Genomic DNA, 20039 nt, shown 5'->3' on the forward strand with positions numbered 1-20039 from the left:
TCAAGTATGTAACCACAGAATCCCTACCATATATTACAAATAAAAATACAGCCTTACAAAGATACCTTCATTTCCAGAGATATCGTTGGAATAAATGTGGTTGCTGTTGCTGGCACTTCAGTACATTAGTATGTCAAGAGGTCCTTGTGCCCAGTTTGTGGGTACAGAGAATGAGAGATGATTAATGAACAGGGTTGTATCTGAAGATGCCTTTCTAGGGAGGGAATTTCATTTTTCCTTCATTCTCAACAAGCTTGAGTTCAGCCCAGCCTCCTCTGCCCAGTTAGCCACTCTTTGGACCAAACACATTGGACTGGATTGTTTTTCCACCTCTGTAGAAACAATCAAGTCTTACGTGCTCTCCTGTCTTGCTTTCAGCTGTGTTTCAGATGACTCAGTGAAGCAGTACACATCACGAGACCACTTAGCAAAGCACTTTCAGGTTCCTGTCTTCAAGTTTGTGGGCAAAGACCACAAGGTGAGCTGAACACCTTTACCTTGTAACCTACAACCCCCACCCCCAGACCTGAATTGGTGTCCCAATTCAGATGAGACCAAAGTTAGGATCTGCATTCCCCTCTGAAAAATACTGTAGGGGTGCCTGGGTGGCTCAGTCGGTTGAGTGTCCAATTTTGGCTCAGGTCATGATCTCACAGTTCATGAGTTTGAGCCCCGTGTCAGGCTCTGTGCTGACAGCTTGGAGCCTGGAGCCTACTTCAGACTCTCTGTCTCCCTCTCTCTCTCTGCCCCTCCCCTGCTTGTGCTCTCTTTCTGACTCTCAAAAATAAATAAACATAAAAAAAATTTTATAAAGTAAAGAAAAATACTGTAGAATTGGCCACCTAGAAGCCTAATACCTTCATTAATATCACAGTTATCTGCCTCCCTCCCAAGAAAATCACTGTGCTTGTTCAAAGAAAATACTCTATGATCATAATTTTAAATCATTGTGGGCAGATATGGTTGAAAAAGTCTGCTTGGTAGTCATTGGCCAAGGAGATGGACAGAAAATTCACAGAAAAGACAAATAGCAAAGCGTTCAGTGAAAATAGTACTTAAGATGCCAATTAAAACAATTATAAGACATTATTTTATGCGTATTAAATTTATAAAAATTTATCACAATGCTTGCAAAGTTATCAAAGTTATAGGGAGAATACAGTGACAGTATAAAGGAGTATAATTTCTGGAAAATTGTCTGATAATATGTAGTAATAACCATAAAATCATATTCTAAAAACTCCAATTCTGACCGTTTCTCAAAAACAAACAAGCAAAAAAAAAAAGAAAAACAAGATTTGTTAGATGTGTTTACAGAGCATTGTTACATGGGAAATGAGAGAAAGCCCCCAACCAGGCCTACCATATATCAGTTAATGCAATACTAAGCAGTTATTAAAATGAGAAATATAGAAAAAGGAGATACGAAAAAACTTTTATCATAACAGTTTACATGCATATTGAATATGCTACGTTTTTGAAAATTATACATACACAGAAGTTATAAGAGGCCATAGATAGTACGTTAAGGTGGAGGCTTTTTTGGTTTTTGTTTTAGTAGAGTTGTTGAGACATTTAAACCAAAAGAAGTTTAAGAGACCAATATTCTTTTCCACCCTGCATTTAAGTGAATTTAAGTGAGCAGTTACATCGCTGTTCCAGAGCACCTGCTAATCATGATGGCTAATCCTGATCTCCCTCCTCAAGCAGGCAGCATGCTTTGGGAGGTAACTTGTAGGAAGAAGCTTGGGCAAAGAACTTGTTATTTTACACAGAAGTGTGTGGGCACCAATGTTTTTCCCAGACTTTGATGCTAAGAATGAAGATGTTAACATTATTAGATGTTGCCTTCTCAGAGGTCTCTCCTGTCCCTGTACAAAAGCAAAAGTTATAGATGTGGGGTTCTAAATCACCCACATGACTCAGTGTGTTTGCCACCTGACCAATGCTGTGAATCTGGGCAAGTTTCCTAACCTAAGTCTCAGTTTCCTCATCTGTAAAATGGGGATGATAACATCTACCTCAAACAGTTGTTGTTTAGATGAAACGAGACAATATATATGAAACATTTGGTATAGTGTCGAGCTTCTAGAAAGGGCCCCACAAGTGGTAGCTGTTATCATTATTTTTGTTAATTATAATTATGGTCTTTCCAGGAAGTGTTTCTGCACTGCCAGGTCCTTGTCTGTGGAAGGCTGGACGAGCATTCTCGCTGTGCTCAGGGCTGCCACCGGCGAATGCGTCGTGAGGCAGTAGAGGGAGAGGATACAGCTGGTCTGCAGAGCCAGATGCTGACAGGCGGCCCGATCAGCATCGACTGGGAGGACTAGGACCACCCAACACCCGAGTCCTGGCTTTGGGCCACCCACCTCTTTGGAACTTCTCCCTACGCCCTCTGAGAGCACCAATCAACACCCTAGAACATGGCGCTTCTTTGAACCTTATACTGTGGGTTTAGACAGACTCCCTGAACTGACTCATTCTGACTCCGGCTGCTGGGTCAGGAAAGGTCACCTCACTGCTGACTGATCCAACCCATGGGCTTCGTCTTCCCAACGTCGAAAGCTATGCTGTCCCTGCAAGAAAGCAGCTCACCCTGCTCCCCACATTTCCTTCCTACAATAAAACACCTCGTGTAGGATGCAATAGGACCACTAAAATAAAAAGTCGGGCATGCTCTTCTGAAGTATAAACTTAAAACAAATTAAATGGTTGCTTGAAATTATGACCTAAATACCCAGCAACTCCTTAAATATGTAAATAATAATCATTCCCTGAAATTTCAACTCAAACGCAGAGTAGTTATAGGAGATTCGGAAGTTTATCAGTATAAGTGTGTACTAAAAAATATTATTTGATTTTCCTCTTGCACAGTGTTTTCTTTTGATATTTTTATATTACGTGAAATGTTTTCAATTAATAAATATTAATAAATGTATTGACATGCATTTAAGTGGGTCAATGACTGAACTGTAGACAAAATTAAAATTTGGTACCATATGTCCTATTATTTGGCATTCTAAGCCCTCAGACTGATACGGCAATAAAAAAAAGGTGTAAATTATACCATGCTCTATTTTGTAGGTAGGTGCTTAATAAAGTTTATTGAAGTAAATATTATAAATCACAGAGATAAATTTTATATGCAATGAAATCCAATTTCTTAATATGCCAATTATTTTTATGGCTTTACATAAGATCAGGAAACAGTTTTTCTTCTTTTTCTTTTTTGAAACGGCTATAATCAACAATTCTTAATGCAACCAGTAAAATTAACAAAAGGAAGTGAAAGGACAGAATGACCTAGATCAAGAATTGGCCAGCTTTTTTTGTCAAGAGCCAAATGGTAAACATTTTAGGCTTTCTGGCTATACAGTCTGTCACAACTGTTCAACTCTGAGGTTGTAGCACAGGAGTGACCATAAACAAAGGAGAATATGGTTGTGTTCCAATAAAACGCCACAGAAGCAGTGTTAGACCTGATTTGGCCCATGAGTTTCATTTGCTGATCCCTGATCTTAGTGGACCTCAGCCCTCCCAGTGCATCAAGATCAGGTGGGGAGCACTCATAAAACACCTATAGGTAGATACCACCCCCGGAGGGTTTCTGCTTTTTAATACTCCTTTGATGATTCTAATCTGCAGTCAGTATTGAGAACCAGAGTTTAGCAACTGACCATTTGTGTGTCCTCAGATTTCAGGGACTTCTCCTAGCTATCTTCAGTGGCAATTTTTACGAAATGCTTCTCAGATCCTACCATGACACTAACACCACTTAGTAACTGGGAATATCACAGGAATAATTCACTTCAGTGAAAAAAATGGAACCTCAGAGACCTAACTCCATCTGACCTCCACCTCCATTGGTCTTCACCAAGTAAGTCTCTGACCTTTCCCACTTGTTCTTATCTCTCCAGCACCAGTGGGAATGATTGTTATCATTGGTGGAACTTACCAGGTTGGGTTCTGTTCTCTTCTAAGTGAAATGGAAGCACATTGGTGATAATGGAATTCATTCATCTCTTTTCATATTTCCTAAAAAGAACACTTTATTAAACGTGAGATGCTTACTGGCAACTGAAACATGAATCAGAGGAAAGTCCTTGCCTCCCAAATGGTTGGATGCTGCAAAATTTCACTTATGAATATAATTACCAAGTCCGAGAATCCCAATATTTTAGTCTTTATTTTAGTCTTTAAACTAAGAACTGAATTGCCAGGCAAATGTTTCTTGGTTGGGGAGACCATTGGTAAAATAAAGAGTAGTCTTCAAATCACTCCATGTCTTTTTTCCAGTTCTCCCAAAGGATGGGACTCACGTTTCAGCTGTAGAACAATATTTCCTTTCTCTTGCTTTGTGTTATCCAAACATTTGGAAGCAAGGATGAGACACATCTGCCACACTACCATCTCTGAGACTGACAGCTGTGGCATCACTCAAAACCAGGAAGGGATCACCTCTTTCTCATAACTCTTCTTTCTCCTCTTCTGCACAGATGCAGGCTGCTCTTTGGCTATTCATGAAAGGTCGGCAGCCCAAGGTCCATACGGTATTGAACACAGTATCAGCCAGAGAATCACAGGCTGCTTGAAAAGGATGAAGAGGAAAAAAAAAAAAAAAAGAAAAAAATGAAGAGAAATAAAAGGTTAATGTACAAGACTATCCCAAGTAGTTTGAGTAATTTTAAAAACAAATGTAATTCCAAGCATGACATGATACCCAGAGGAAAATAAAAGCAGTGATCCAAATACATAATTAAAAAGAACATACATTTAAGAGAAACTTAATAAGCTTCCATCCAATCTAATTAAGCAGAATATACTTTGAGGTGCCCTTCTTTTATGGGCCTCTAGGTCAAAATCACATTTAGCAATCAGAATCTCCTGTATCACTATACACACTCCATGGAAAATCTCCCATTTTTGCAGAATGCTCCCTCAGATAACTGTACTATGTTTTCTGTAGCTTTCTCTGTTTAAGTGTGGGATGAATAACAATTCACTCATTAAGAAAAACATATGTGTTGGTCAGCCATTCTGTTAGGCATCAGGGATGCAAAGACCAAAGAGATCCCAACTAAAGTACTCACAGTTTGGACAAAGAGGTCGACAGGATGGACAGGTAAACTAATGGTTACACTACACTGTGATGGAAGTAATATGGTGGTATGGGAACCCACACAAAAAAAGTCTATGCCTTTGGGGTAAAGGTTATTATGAAAGGCATCTCAGAACACCTTCCATTAGAATTTTGATAAGAATTGTATTGAATCTGTAGATTGTTTTGGGTAGTATGACCATTTTCAATGCACAAGTCTTTCACCTCCTTGGTCAAATTAATTCCTGGGTATTTTATTCTTGATGATGCAATTGTAAATGATAATTTTTCTTAAATTATCTTTCTGATAATTCATTATTAGTGGATAGAAATGAAATTGATTTTTGTATATTGACTTTGCATCCTGTGACTTTACTGAATTTATTAGTTCTAATAGGTTTATGTTTTTCTTTGTGGAGACTTTAGGGTTTTCCATATATGATATCATGTCATCTGCAAATAGTGGTAGTTTTACATCTTTGATTCCAATTTGGATATCTTTTATTTCTTCTTTTTGCCTAATTGCTCTGGTTAGAACTTCCAATACTATGTTAAAAGTGGTGAAAGTTGGCATCCTTGTCTTGTTCCTCATCTTGGAGAAAAAGCTTTCAGCTTTTCTCCATTGAGTATGATGTTAGCCGTGCGCTTGTCACATATGGCCTCTATTATGTTGAGGTATGTTCCCTTTATACCTACTGTGGTGAGAGGTTTTTTTCACAAATGAATGTTGAATTTTGTTAATGCTTTTTCTGCATCCATTGAGAGGATCATACAATATTTATCCTTCATTTTGTTAATGTGCTGTATCGCATTGTCTGATTTGCCGATGTTGAACAATTCTTGCTTCCCTTGAATAAAGCCCACTTGATCATGATGTATGATCCTTTTAATATTATTGAATTAGGTTTGCTAATATTCTGTTGAGGATTTTTGCATCTATATTCATCAGAAATTTATCTGTAGTTTTTTTTTCTTATGGCGTCCTTGGCTAGTTTTGGTATCAGAATAATACTGGCCTCATAAAGTAAGTTTGGAAGTGCTCCCTTCTCTTCAGTTTTTGGAAGAATTTGAGGATTGGTGTTAATTCTTCCTTAAATGTTGAAGTCATTTGAATGGATGCTTAATTCTTCTTGAAATGTTGGAACGATTTAAATGGATGATTAATTTCTCTCTAAATGTTGAAGCCACTTAGAAAGTCCATTTTGGGGTGCCTGGGTGGCTCAGTCAGTTAAGCATCTAACTCTTGATTTCTGCTCAGGTCATGATCTCATGGTTGTGAGATCAAGCCCTGTGTTGGGCTCTGTGCTGAGCATGGAGCCTGCTTGGAATTCTCTCTCTCTCTCTTTCTCTCTCTCTCTCTCTCTCTCTGTCTTCCTCTGCCCCTCTCCCCCACTTGTATTCTTTCTCAAAAAAAAAAGTTGAAAAATAAAAGTCTATCTTGTTCTGGACTTTCATGTGTTGAGAGATCTTTGCTGATTCTATCACTTTACTAATAATCAGTCTGTTCAGATTCTATTTTTCATTATTCAGTTTCAGTAAGAACTGAATGTTCCTAGGAACTGCATGTTTCTAGGAATTTACCCATTTCTCCTCAGTTGTCCAATTTATTAGCATATAATTATTCATAGTAGTCTTTTGTGATCCTTTGTATTTCTGTGGTATCAGTTGTAATGTCTCCTCTTCTATTTCTGATTTTATTTATTTGAGTCCTCTCAAATTAGCTTTTAATTAGTCTAGCTACAGGTTTGTCTATTTTCTTCATCTTTAAAAAAAAACAAAACAAAACAGCTCCTAGTTTCATTTATCTTTTCTATTGTTATTTTAGTCTTAGTTTCATTTATTTCTGCTCTGATCTTTGTTATTCACTTTCTTCTACTAACTTTGGGCTCCAATGTTTTTCTTTTTCTAGTTCCTTGAGGTGTAAAGTTGAGCTATGTATTCAAGATCTTTTTTTCTTGATGTAGGCATTTACTGCTATGGATTTCCCTCTTAGAACTGCTTTTGCTGCATCTCATAAGTTTAGGTATGTTGTATTTCCATTTTCATTTGTCTCAATGTTTCTTTATTTCTCTTTTGATTTCTTCTTCAACCCATTGGTTGTTTAGTACCATTTGTTTATTTGCTCTTGACATTGCTCTCAACACTTCTATTCAATATTGTACTGGAACCCCTAGACAGGACAATTGGCAAGAGGAATATGTAAAAGGTATCCAAATTGGAAAGGAAGATGATATGTAAATGGCATTATCTTATGTATAGAAAAGCTCAAGGAATCCACTAAAATCTATTAAAATTAATAAGTGAGTTCAGGGGCGCCTGGGTGGCTCAGTCGGTTAAGCGGCCGACTTCAGCTCAGGTCATGATCTCACGGTCTGTGAGTTCGAGCCCCGCATCGGGCTCTGTGCTGACAGCTCAGAGCCCGGAGCCCATTTCAGATTCTGTGTCTCCCTCTCTCTCTGACCCTCCCCTGTTCATGCTCTGTCTCTCTCTGTCTCAAAAATAAATAAACGTTAAAAAAAAATTAAAAAAAAAAATAAGTGAGTTCAGCAAGGTTGCAGGATAATAGATCAATATACAAAATCAGTTTATTTCTGTACATTATCAATGAATAACCTGAAAATAAAATTAAGATAATAATTTCATTTATAATAACAAAAAAACGAATAAAGTACTTAATTTAAACAAAAGAAGTGTAAGACTTGTGTTCTGTAAATTAGAAGACACTGTGAAAGAAATTAAAGACAATCCAAATAAATGGAAAGACATTCATGTTCATTGATCAGGAAACATAATTTTGTTAGATGGTAACATGCCTCAAACTGATCTCCGGATTTAACAAAATCTCTACCAAATTTCCAACTGCCATTTCTTGCAGAAATTGACAAGCTGAACCTAAAATTCATAAGAAAATTCAAGGGACCTAGAATATCCAAAACAATCTTGAGAAAGAAGAACAAAGTTGAAGATTACTTCCTGATTTCAAAGTTTACTACAAAACCATAATAATAAATACCATGTGTCACTGGCATAGATCAACGAAATAGAATTGAAAATCTAGAAATAAATACTGCATTTCTGTTCCACTGATTTTTGATAAGGGTGCAAAAACAACTGAGTATGAGAAACGTCTTTCAACAATATGCAGGAACATTTGTATATCCACATACAAAAGAATGAAGTTGGATCTCTTTCTTACATCATACACAAAAATTAAAAGTGGATCATAGACCTAAGTGTATAAGCTAAAACAAAGCTCTTAGAAGAAAACATAGGAGCAAATCTTTGTGACCTTGGATAAAGCAAAGCCTTCTTATATATGACACCAAAAGTACAAGCAACAAAAGGAAAAAAATAGGTAAGTTGGACTTTATTGAAATGCAAAACATCTGCTTTGCAAATAATTTCATCAAGAAAGTGAAAAAAAAAACCACAAAAAGAGAGAAAATATTAGTGAAGCATGTATCTGATAAGGGACTTGTGTCCAGAATATATAAAGAATACTCACAACTCAATAATAAAAAAGATAAGTAAGCCAATTTAAAAAGAGGTAAAGGATCTGATTAAACATTTCTCCAAAGCAGATATTTAATGTCCAACTAGCACATAAAAATATAATCAACATTATTAGCAATCAGGGAAATGCAAATCAAAACCACAATGTGATACCATTTCACATTCTCTAAGATCTATAATCAAAAAGACAGATAATAACAAAGGTTGATAAGGATGTAGAGAAATTGGAACCTTAATACATTGCTGGTGAGAATGTGAAATGGTGCAGCTATTTTGGAAAACAGTTTGTCATAAAATTACCATATAACCCAGAATCCCCCCCCCCACTCAGATATATACCCAAGAGAAATGAAAAGATATGTCTCCACAAAAACTTATATATCAATGTTCATACCAGAATTATTCATAATAGCCAAAGGTACAAACAACCCAAATGTCCTTCGTTTGATGAATGGATAAAGAAAATACATTATATCCATATAATGAATGGACTATAACTTAGCAATAAAAAGGAACAAAATACTGATACATGCTACAACACAGATAAACTTTGCTAAGTTAAAAATGTCTGTCACAAAAGACCACATATTTTATGATTCCATTTATATGACATGTCCAGAACAGACAAATCAATAGAGGTAGAAAGCAGATTCATGGTTGCCAAAGGCCAGGAAAGGAAAAGAAAGAGGGATTGTTCATGGCTATGGGGATTCCTTTTGGTGTGGTCAGAATGTCCTAGAATTGATTATGGGCCTGATTGCCTAGCTTTGTGAACATATTTTAAAAGCATTTAAATGGTTGAATTGTATAGTATGTGAATTACATATCAATAAAGCTATTTCAACAACAACAAAAAATGATCAGAGTGTTCCAAGCAGAGGGAACTGCAGAGGCAGAAAAATATGGTTCATCAACCCAAGTAGTTTGGAATGGCAGAAGTCAGGAGAGAAATCAGAAAGAAGCAAAATAATGCTGGAGAGTTAGGGTAGCGCTGGATCAGGAAAGGCTATGTATATCATACTAAGGAGTTTGGATTTATTCCTAAGGAAGAGGAACCAATTGAAGGGCTTACACAGAGGGTGGAAATGACTGGATTTATATGGTACAAAAATGTATCTGGTCCCTATGAGGAAAATAGATTGGATGGGATCCAAAGATTAGATTAACTTGCAGTAAGCAGGCAAGTGGTATATCAAAGAGATATTTGGGAGAAAAAATCAATAGGACATTGCTTAGAGGAAGTAACTTGACCTGACCTTAGATTAGCAGCAGGCACTTATTCACCTTTTGTAGGTACAGAGAGAGTGATACTCCCTTTTACAGTGCCCAATTAATTATTCATATTTTGAAGCCTTCACACATTCACTTTAGGACTACACTCTAGACAGCGATCTATGAAAATGATCCAAAATTCTTTCTACTGCTGACTTTCTCAGTGGCATGAGGCCAACTCCTTATAAGCTTAAATTTCAAACTTTGCCATCTAAAAATATATAATGCGAATACCTGAATATAATGTTCTGGCTTCAGAAACTAAAGGATTAAAGCTTTTCCAAAGGTGAATTAGGAAAAGGAAATTACACAATCAGTGCTAGAAACTGGGTAGCTAAGCAGTTGTTTAAAAATAATTATCCTGAAGAATACAAAGAGCTTAAACAAAAAAGATAGGTTTTAAAAAATGCTTTCCCCAACTGAAAACAAAATAAGGAAAAAAAGGGCTTAAACCAAACCAAGTGGTCCTACAGAAAAATTCCTGATATGGAAAATTATTTAATAGTGGAATGAATAACCAAAGCCAGTTGGGCAACTCTTTCTCCAGTCTTAAAGGATAGATTTTTATATCTCTGGAAAGGCTTTGGTGTAGCCCTATCCATCAGGAGTGGTGCCAGCAGCTCCTGGGCAGGACAGCAAGAACTTTAGTGAAGGAATGCCCAGAATCTTCCTTCACCCTTCTTAACATTCGTCACAGTGTTCTATAAAGAAAGTTCAGTGAGCTCTAATGGTCTCTTTGCGTAAAGGGGCTCTGGATACCTTTCTGTATGAAAACAGGAACAAAACTCCCTGCTCACCAGTAGATTCCCTTAAGATACCTACCTTCCACATTGGAGACAAAACCCAAACTCCGCTTCAGATCAGAGCAGATAGAGTGGAGACACCATCGGAATTTTGCATCACAGCGATACTTGTTGGCACCACAGGTGTCATAACAGACGTCCAGCTGGTTGCAGCACTTGGTCATTGCTGGAATGCCCAAATCCATCTGGAGAAAAGTGAAGGAAGAAAAGAGAAGGAAGAAAAGGCCACGTTTGGACCAAGGACCTTAGGCAACCTTGCCCACCTTGTTATTGACAGGCCAGTTCTCAAATTCCTGTTACACATCAGATCAATTCAGAAATACCAGTGACTTGAGAGAATGCATAAGGTTGACAGCTGCAGGATGTTAAGTTTCAATTATGGTTTGGTTATTAGCTTATTAATTCTGAATAGTCCATTTTCTTCTTTTTCTTTTGGATTTAGTAATTTTCAAATTCACAGGCCACTACAGGGATGAAAATAAACATCAGAGGGTTAGTGAAGAGGGCAGAGCTGCAGGACTTCCAAATTTAACTAAAACCTATATTATGTGAGATTTAATTTGAGCAAAAGATTCAAAGGCTCAGAAGTATAAAAAATCAAGGCTCAGTTCACCAAGAGGTCACCAGCATTTATTAGAAACCCACCCCATATACTGTTTTAAAGGCATGTGTCTTGTCTGTACATGTCAGGGAGCAGAGTGGGGTATAGAACACATGATTCCTGACCACAAGGGGACTATGGTTAAATGTCAATATCTAACACACACACACATAAATGTATTAAGCCTCCTATAAACATCTGTAAATGTTGTGGCATAAACTGAGTAACTTCATAGAATGCCACATCTAGAGTTTGATAACTCTACGTGTTTTTTTTTTTAGAGAATTATTAGATATGAGGGTAAAGAAAAGAGATAATGAGCAAATCATATGTGAGCAAGTCAGTTTGGTGTTTCAAGGGTCTTAGCAGGAATTTATTTGTTTATTTGTTATTTTTTTAAGAAAGGTAAGTTGGTGGATGGTTCTGACTTCCAAAGTACCTAGTAAGATTTGATAAAGACTTGAGCAAAGAAGGAACATGATAGAATGAGTGATTACAGAGAGTGATCATTCTGTGGTATGTGAAATAGTTTGGAACAGGGGCATTTAGACTTTGGTAGAGCATCTTAGAATCTTTTGCAGTTCTTCTGATAATATAAACTTGAACCCAAGTGGAAGGTGTGGAAATATGGTTTCACAGTATGGGTGGAGATTGATTAATCAGCTATTATAGATCCTTTCCACTTGGCTCTCCTTAAATGCTCTCTTATCTGAACTTTTGCTCCAAGACCACTTAAAACAGACTATGGACTTTGGTGTTTCAAATGCCCTTCTGACAGGGCCCCCTGAGTGGCTCAGTTGGTTAAATATCCAACTCTTGATCTCAGCTCACATTTTGATCTCATGGTCTTGAGTTCAAGTCCCACGTTAGGCTTCATGCTGGGCATGAAAACTAATAAAAATAAAATAGGGGCTCCTGGGTGGTTTGGTCGGTTGAGTGTCCAACTCTTGATTTCAGCTCAGGTCATGATCTCACAGTTTGTGAGCTCAAGCCCCACATCAAGCTCTGTGCTGTCACCTTGGAGCCTGCTTGGGATTCTCTCTCTATCTCTGTCTGCCCCTCCCCTGTTCATGCTCTTTCTCAAAATAAATAAATAAACGTTTTTAGAAAAAGCTCTTTAAAAAGGTAAATAAAATAAAATACCCTTCTAAGAAAAAGAAAATAAAATCCATTGTTACAGTAAGAGGTAATGTAACTCATTAGGCTAGGCAACAGCCTGGGCTCTGCAATTCTGGGTAAATTCCTATCATCTGACACCTGAAGGAAACTACTTTGTTCGTGCCTCATCCCAAAAATTAAATGTATATCAGCAGAGGTAACTGAGAATTAATTAGATAGATGAGTATAGTCGCTATCATTCAGTTCAACTGAATTGGAAATTCTTGAACTGGTCCTAGACAATACTTGTACCAGTAAATAAAATGACATTACTCCCAAAATAGAGTGCATACTGTTGTCAAAAACCAACCTCTGTGCTCCAGAGCTGAAATATGTAATACGAAGACAGATTTAGGGATAAAGAAGGGAGATAGTCTATTATTTTGCCATACAAAGGAGGCTGCAGCAGGCTAATGCCTCCAAGAGTGAAAGCCCCCACCCTGGGTAGGAGGTTGAGGGGTTTTATAGGAAAATACAGGATCTGGGCAGATGTGATAGGAATGTCAAACACTGGTGCCAGCCATCCATACCAAGTTCCTGGAACAAAGGATTCTACAGAAAAACAAGTGAAGGGGAAGGGAAAGCTTCAAAACTGAAGAAGAGAAAATTTTGATCACAAGTCAAGCCTTGATGAAGCAGTGTGTCCATCCTAATTTCCATCCACATTTACATTTCTTTTTTTTTAATTTTTTCAAAATTCAATTTAAATTCTAGTTAGTTAACATATAATGTAATATTGTTTTCAGGAGTAGAATTTAGTGATTCAACATTTACATATAACTCCTAGTGCTCAACATGACAAGTACCCTCCTTAATACCCATTACCCACTTAGCCCATCCACCCACCCACCTCCCTCCATCAGCCCTCAGTTTGTTCTCTATCATAAAGTTTCTTGTGGTTTGATTCGCTCTCTCTCTTTTTCCCCCCTTCCCATATGTTCATCTGTTTCTTTCTTAAATTCCACATATGGGTGAAATTGTATGGTATTTATCTTCTGTGACTGATTTATTTCACTTAGCATAATATACTCTAGCTCCATCCATGTCATTGTAAACAGCAAGACTTCATTCCTTTTGATGGCTGAGCACTCTTCCTCTTCCAGTGTGTGTGTGTGTGTGTGTGTGTGTGTGTGTGTGTATCTCACATCTTCTTTATCCATTAGTCAGTCAATGGACACTTGGGCTCTTTCCATACTTTGGCTATTGTTTTCTGTGTTGTTAATTTTAGCCATTCTGGCAGGTATGAGATGATATCTCATTGTATTTTATTTGTATTTCTCTGATGATGAGTGATGTTGAGCATCTTTTCATGTGTCTGTTAACCATCTGGATATCTTCTTGGGAAAAATGTCTATTCACATCTTCTGTCCATTTCTTAATTGCATTATTTGTTTTTTGGGGTGTTGAGTTTGATAAGTTCTTTATACATTTTGTACTAACCCCTTATCAGATATGTCTTTCACAAACATCTTCTCCCATTATGAAAATTGCATTTTAGTTTTGTTGTTTCCTTTACAGTGAAGAAGGTTTTTATCTTGATGACGTCCCAATAGTTTATTTTTGCTTTTGTTTCCCTTGACTCAGGAGACATATCGAGTAAGAAGTTGACACGGCCGATGTCAGCGAGGTTACTGCCTGTGTTCTCCTCTAGGATTTTGATGGCTTCCTGTTTCACATTTAGGTCTTTCATCTATTTTGAATTTATTGTTGTGTATGGTGTAAGAAAGTGGTCCAGTTTCATTCTTCTGCATGTTGCTGTCCAGTTTCTCCAACACGATTTGTTGAAGAGACTATCTTTTTTCCATTGGATATTCTTTCCTGTTTTGTCAAAGATTAGTTGACCATATAAGTTGTGGGTACATTGCTGGGTTTTCTGTTTTGTTCCATTTATCTATGTGTCTGTTTTTGGCCCAGTACCATACTATATTAATCACTACAGCCTTGTAATATAGCTTGAAGTCTGGAATCGTGATGCCTCCAACTTCTTTTCTTTTTCAAGATTGCTTGGACTATTCAGGATCTTTTGTGGTTCCGTACAAATTTTAGGATTGTTTATTCTAGTTATGTGAAAAATGCTGGTGTTATTTTGATAGGGATTGCATCAAATGTGTAGATTGCTTTGGGTAGTATAGACATTTTAATAATATTTGTTCTTCCAATCCATAAGCATGGAATGTCTTTCTATTTCTTTGTGTCTTCTTCAATTTCTTTTATAAGTGTTCTATAGTTTCCAGAGTACACATCTTTTACCTCTTTACTTTGGTGTATTCCAAAGTATCTTATCGTTTTTGGTGCAATTGTAAATGGGATCAATTCCTTGATTTCTCTTTCTGCTGCTTCATTATTGGTGTACAGAAGTGCAACAGATTTCTGTACATTGACTTTATATCCTGCAACTTTACTGAGTTAATGCATTAGTTCTAGCAATGTTTTGGTGGACTCTTTTGGGTTTTCTATATAGAGTATCATGTCATCTGTAAATAGTGAAAGTCTGACTTCTTCCTTGCCAAGAAGGATGGCTCTGTGCTGACAGTGTGGAGCCTCCTTGGGATTCTCCCTCTCCCTCTTTGCCCCTACCCCACTCATATTCTCTGTTTCTCAAAATTAATAAATAAACATTTTTTAAAAGATAAACAAGGGGCACCTGGGTGGCTCAGTCAGTTAAGTGTCTGACTCAGATATTGGCTCATGTCATGAACTCACGGTTTGTGATTTTGAGCCCTGTGTTGGGGTCTATGCTGGCAGCACAGAGCTGCTTGAGATTCTCTCTCTCCCTCTCTCTCTGCCCCTCCTCCACTTGTTCTCTCTCTCTCTCAAAATAAATAAACATCTTAAAAAAAGAATGGATGCTTTATTTTGTCAAATGCTTTTCTGCATCTATTGAGAGGATCATATGGTTCTTAACCTTTCTTTTATTAATGGGGTGTATTGTATTGATCAATTTGCAAATATTGAACCAGTCCTGCAACCAGGAATAAATCTCACTTGATCATGGTGAATAATTCTTTTAATGTACTGTTGAATTAGATTTTCTAGTATCTTGTTGAGAATTTTTGCATCCAGTTTCATCAGGGATATTAGCCTATAGTTTTCCTTTTTAGTGGGATCTCTGGTTTTGGAATAAAGGTAAAGCTGGCCTTGTATAATGAGTTTGGAAGTTTTCTTTCCATTTCTGTTTTTTGGAACAGTTTGAGAGGAATAGGTATTAACTCTTCTTTAAATGTCTGGTAGAACTCCCCTGGGAAGCCAGGTGGCCCTGGACTTTTGTTTGTTGGAAGATTATTTTTCTTGAGAGAGAGAGAGAGAGAGAGAGAGAGAGAGAGAGAGACCATGAGCAATAGAGGGAGGGAGAAAGAATCTTAAACAGGCTTCAGACCCAGCATGGAGCCTGACTCGACACTCAAATGTGAGCCAAAGCTAAGAGTCAAGTGCTCAACTGACTGAGCCACCCAGCTGCCTCTGTTGGGAGATGTTTTATTACTGATTCAATTTCTTTGCTGGTTATAGGTCTTTTTAAATGGTGCCTGTTTTTAAAAAGTTTTTATTTATTTATTTTGAAAGACAGAAAGAGTAAAAGCAAGGAAGGGTCAGAGAGAGAGAGAGAGACAGAGAGAGAGAGTCCCAAGGAAGCTCCACACTGACAGTGTAGAACCTGATGTGGGGCTCAAACTCACGAACCATGAGATCATGACCTGAGCAAAACCAAAAGTCAGATGCTTAACCAACTGAGCCACTCAGGTGCCCTGGTTATGGGTCTGTTTAAATTTTCCATTTCTTCCTGTTTCAGTTTTGCTAGTTTGTAGGTTTCTAGGAACTTGTCCATTTCTTCCAGATTTCCCAGTTTGTTGACATAAAATTTTCATAATATTTTGTCATAATTGTTTATATTTCTGTGGTGTTGGTTGTGATCACTCCTCCTTCATTTGTAATTTTACCTTTTTTCATCCTTTCTTCTTTCTTTTTGATAAGTCTGGCTAGGGACTTAACAATTTATTAATTCTTTCAAAGAACCAGCTCTTAGTTTTCTTGATCTACTGTTTTTGTTGTTGTTTCCATATCATTTATTTCTGCTCTAATCTTTATTATTTCCCTTCTTCTGTTGGCTTTATGCTTTATTTGCTATTCATTTTCTAGCTACTTTAGGTGTGAGGTTAGGTTGTATACTTGAGACTTTTCTTGTCTCCTAAGGCAGGCCTGTACTGCAATATACATCCCTCTTAGGACTGCTTTTGCCACATCCCAAAGGTTTTGGACTGCATGTTTTCATTTTCATTTGCCTCCACGTATTTTTTTATTTCTTTGTTAATGTCCAGGTTAAGCCATTCATTCTATAGTAGGATGTTCTTAACCTCCCTGTATTTGTGGTCTTTCCAAATTTTTTCTTGTGGTTGACTTCAAGTTTCATAGCATTGTGGTCTGAAAATATGCATGATATGATCTCAGTCTTTTTGTACTTGTTGAGGGCTGATTTGTGACCCAGTATGTGATCTATTCTGGAGAATGTTCCATGGGCTCTTGAATAGAATGTGGAGGGCACCTGGGCGGGTCAGTTTTTGAGCATCTGACTCGAGCTCAGCTCAGGACTTGATCTTGTGGTCATGGATTCAAACCCTGTGTTGGGCTCTGCACTGGGCATGAAGCCTACTCAGGGAAGAAAGAAAGAGAGAAAGAGGGAAGGAAAGAGGGAAAGAAAGAAAGAAAGAAAGAAAGAAAGAAAGAAAGAAAGAAGAAAATAATGTGTATTCTGCTAATTTAGGGTGAAATGTTCTGAATATATCTGTTAAGTCCATTCTGTCCAGTGTGTCATTCAGCCATTGTTTCCTTGTTGATTTTTCTGTTTAGATGACCCATCCATTGCTGTAAGCGGGGGTGTTAAAGTTCCCTACTATTATTATATTATTTTAATGAGTTTCTTTACGTTTGTTATTGATTTATATATTTGGGTGTTTCAAGTATGGGGAATAAATTGTTAGATCTTGATGGATAGACCCTCTAATTGTTATTAATGCCCTTCTTCAGCTCTTATTACAGTCTTTGGTTTAAAATGTAGTTTGTCTGATATAAGTATGGCTACGCCAGCTTTCTTTTGATGTCCATTAGCATGATAGATAGTTCTCCATGCCTTCACTTTCAATTTGCAGGTGTATTTAGGTCTAAAGTGAGTCTCCTATAGGCAGCATATAGACAGGTTTTTTTTTTTAATCCATTCTTATACCTTATGCCTTTTGATCAGAGCATTCAGTCCATTTACATTCAGCGTGATTATTGATAGATATGAATTTAGTGCCTTTGTGTTGCCTGTAAAGCTGGTGTTTCTTGGTGATGTCTAGTCTTTGTTGCTTTTGGTCCTTTTTTTCCCCACTCAAAGAGACCCCTGTAATATTTCTTGCAGGGCTGATTTAGTGGTCATGAGCTTCTTTAGTTTTTGTCAGGGAAACTCTTTATTTCTTCTTCTATTCTGAATGACAGGCTTGCTGGATAAAGTATTCTTGGCTGCATATTTTTCCTATTCAGCATGTTGAATATATCATGCCATTCCCTTCTGGCCTGCCAAGTTTCTATAGACAAATCTGCTAGAATGAACTTGATCTGCCTTTCCTTGTAAGTTAAGGACTTTTTTCCCTTGCTGCTTCCAGGATTCTTGTCTTGTCTGTGTGTTTTGTGAATTTCACTATGATATGTCTTGGTTATTTGCTCAAACAAACTTTCTGGCCCTTTTTCTTTCTCTTCATCTTCTGGAACTCTTATGATACTAATGTTATTATGCTTTGTTGCTGAGTTCCCTAAGTCCACATTTGTGATCCAATGCCTTTTTTTCACTCTTATTTTCAGCTTATTTTCATAATTTTATCTTCTATATCACTGATTTGTTCCTCTATTTCATCCATCCCCATTGTCATAGCATCTATTTGTGTTTGTATCTTGGTTATAACATTTTTAATTTTGGCCTGACTAATTTTTGGTTCCTTTATCTCTGCAGTAAGGGATTCTCTAGTGTCTTCTATGCTTTTTTGAAGCCCAGCTACTATCCTTATAATTGTTGGTTTAAATTATAATTCAGACATCTTACGTATATCTGTATTGATAAAATCCCTGCCTGTTACTTCTTCCTGTTCTTTCTTTTGGGATGAATTCGTTCATCTTGTCATATTGTCAAGGTCCAAAAAAAAAACCCAAAAAACAAAAAAGGAAGCTGGATCCTGTGTGTTTCTTGTTAAAAGGAGCCAGATCCAAAATAGATAGATATATAGATATAATAACATTTTAAAATTAAATAAATAATAAAATCGCTTTTTCTGTATCCTAAGGTGGGGGAACACAAAGTCTGCTTGTTAAAAGAAGCTAGATCCAAAAAAACCATATATACGTGGGGAGCCTGGATGGTTCAGGTGGTTAACTGACTGACTTGGTTTTGGCTCAGGTCATGATCTCATGGTTCATGGGTTTGGCCTCACTTTGGTCTCTGTGCTGATGGTGCAGAGTCTGCTTAGGATTCTCTCTCTCTCCCTCTCTCTCTCTCTGCCCTTTCCCTGTTCACTCACTTTCTCTCAAAATAAATAAATAAAAACTTTAAAACCCAAAACATATATATGTAATAAATTAAGAAATAAAATAAAATAAAATCATAAAATAGTTTTTTCAGTATCATAAGGGTGGGTAAAAAAGGAAGCTAGATCCTATTTCCCCTAGAGCTAAAGTTTTGTAACATTCTATGATTGGTAGACTTGGTGCATGTGAGGGATTTGTGCTGGTCTTCTGGGGTTGGGGCCTGCTGGACTGATTCTCAAGTGGACTTGCTCTAGTGGAGATGCATCTGCAGGGCACAGGAGGGCAGGGCTTGGTGTAAGTAGCTCTGCCATCCTCTTGGTGGCACTGTTTTGTTCAGTGAAGTCCGTCAGTGCTGATGGGCAGGGTGAAAATGGTGTCACCAGCTCTCTCATCCCTGAAATGAGGAGCTTGTGCCCACCACTCTTCAGGAAGTCCTCACAGAAGAGCAATCACCTCTCTTGTGTCCCCAGCTTTGGCCAGATCCCAACCTTCACCCTGTCTGCATCTGAGCTGTCCAACTGCTGGGTGGCACGACACTCCTGTGTTTTATCTCAGGCGTGTGGCTGGGTTTCAAAATTCTAAATTTTAGAGATCTGCATAGTGCACGGAGCTGCACTGATCCTCTGGAAGAGAGTCTCACTGCACTGTGGCCAGTGCCGGCTTGTCCCAGATATCAGCTGAGTGACTACACAGAGGTTTGGAGTTTATGGTAAAGCATGGCAGAAAGCCAGCACCAAGGCTCACTGTCCCCAGCCAGCATCTCCATTCCTATGTTAGTGAACAGGGCAGCTCAATGGTGCTGGCTGGGTCTTTTCCCCTTGGAGAGGCTGTGTTTCCTCTCCCAAATGCACTCTTAGTTGGGGTGTGACCTAGGGGATCCTTAGGCCATGCTGTCCACTTCTGGGTCTCCACCCTCCTTCCCCACCAGAGCCTCATTAAGCCTGCCAGACATGACCCTGGCAATGGTGCTGACCTCCAAAACTTTAGACTTTGTGCACCACTGTGTATAAAAACTTGCTGTGTTCAGCCCCTCTCATTTTTCCAG

The 20039-nt window shown here is 37.8% G+C and overlaps 2 protein-coding genes across 6 annotated transcripts in view; one reads left to right on the forward strand and one right to left on the reverse strand.

Annotated features, from left to right (window-relative positions):
- The window catches only part of OIT3 (oncoprotein induced transcript 3), a 28206-nt gene extending 25268 nt beyond the window's left edge, over positions 1–2938 (forward strand). For both annotated transcript variants that reach the window (XM_019444498.2, XM_019444497.2), the window contains 2 exons: positions 379–478; positions 2157–2938. In XM_019444498.2, the coding sequence (XP_019300043.1) occupies positions 379–478; positions 2157–2330 (274 nt within the window). In that variant the 3' untranslated portion in view covers positions 2331–2938. The remainder of the gene's footprint in view (positions 1–378; positions 479–2156) is intronic.
- Positions 2939–4167: 1229 nt separating this feature from the next.
- The window catches only part of PLA2G12B (phospholipase A2 group XIIB), a 30397-nt gene continuing 14525 nt past the window's right edge, over positions 4168–20039 (reverse strand). For 3 of the 4 annotated variants that reach the window (XM_019444502.2, XM_019444501.2, XM_019444499.2), the window contains 2 exons: positions 10706–10871; positions 4168–4587 (listed from right to left, as the gene is read on the reverse strand). In XM_019444502.2, the coding sequence (XP_019300047.1) occupies positions 4466–4587; positions 10706–10871 (288 nt within the window). In that variant the 3' untranslated portion in view covers positions 4168–4465. The remainder of the gene's footprint in view (positions 4588–10705; positions 10872–20039) is intronic. The other variant, XM_019444500.2, reaches the window with a different exon arrangement.

Source organism: Panthera pardus, unplaced genomic scaffold (assembly GCF_024362965.1).
Source record: "Panthera pardus isolate Hobbes unplaced genomic scaffold, ASM2436296v1 HiC_scaffold_22, whole genome shotgun sequence".
In the NCBI taxonomy this organism is placed as follows: domain Eukaryota; kingdom Metazoa; phylum Chordata; class Mammalia; order Carnivora; family Felidae; genus Panthera; species Panthera pardus.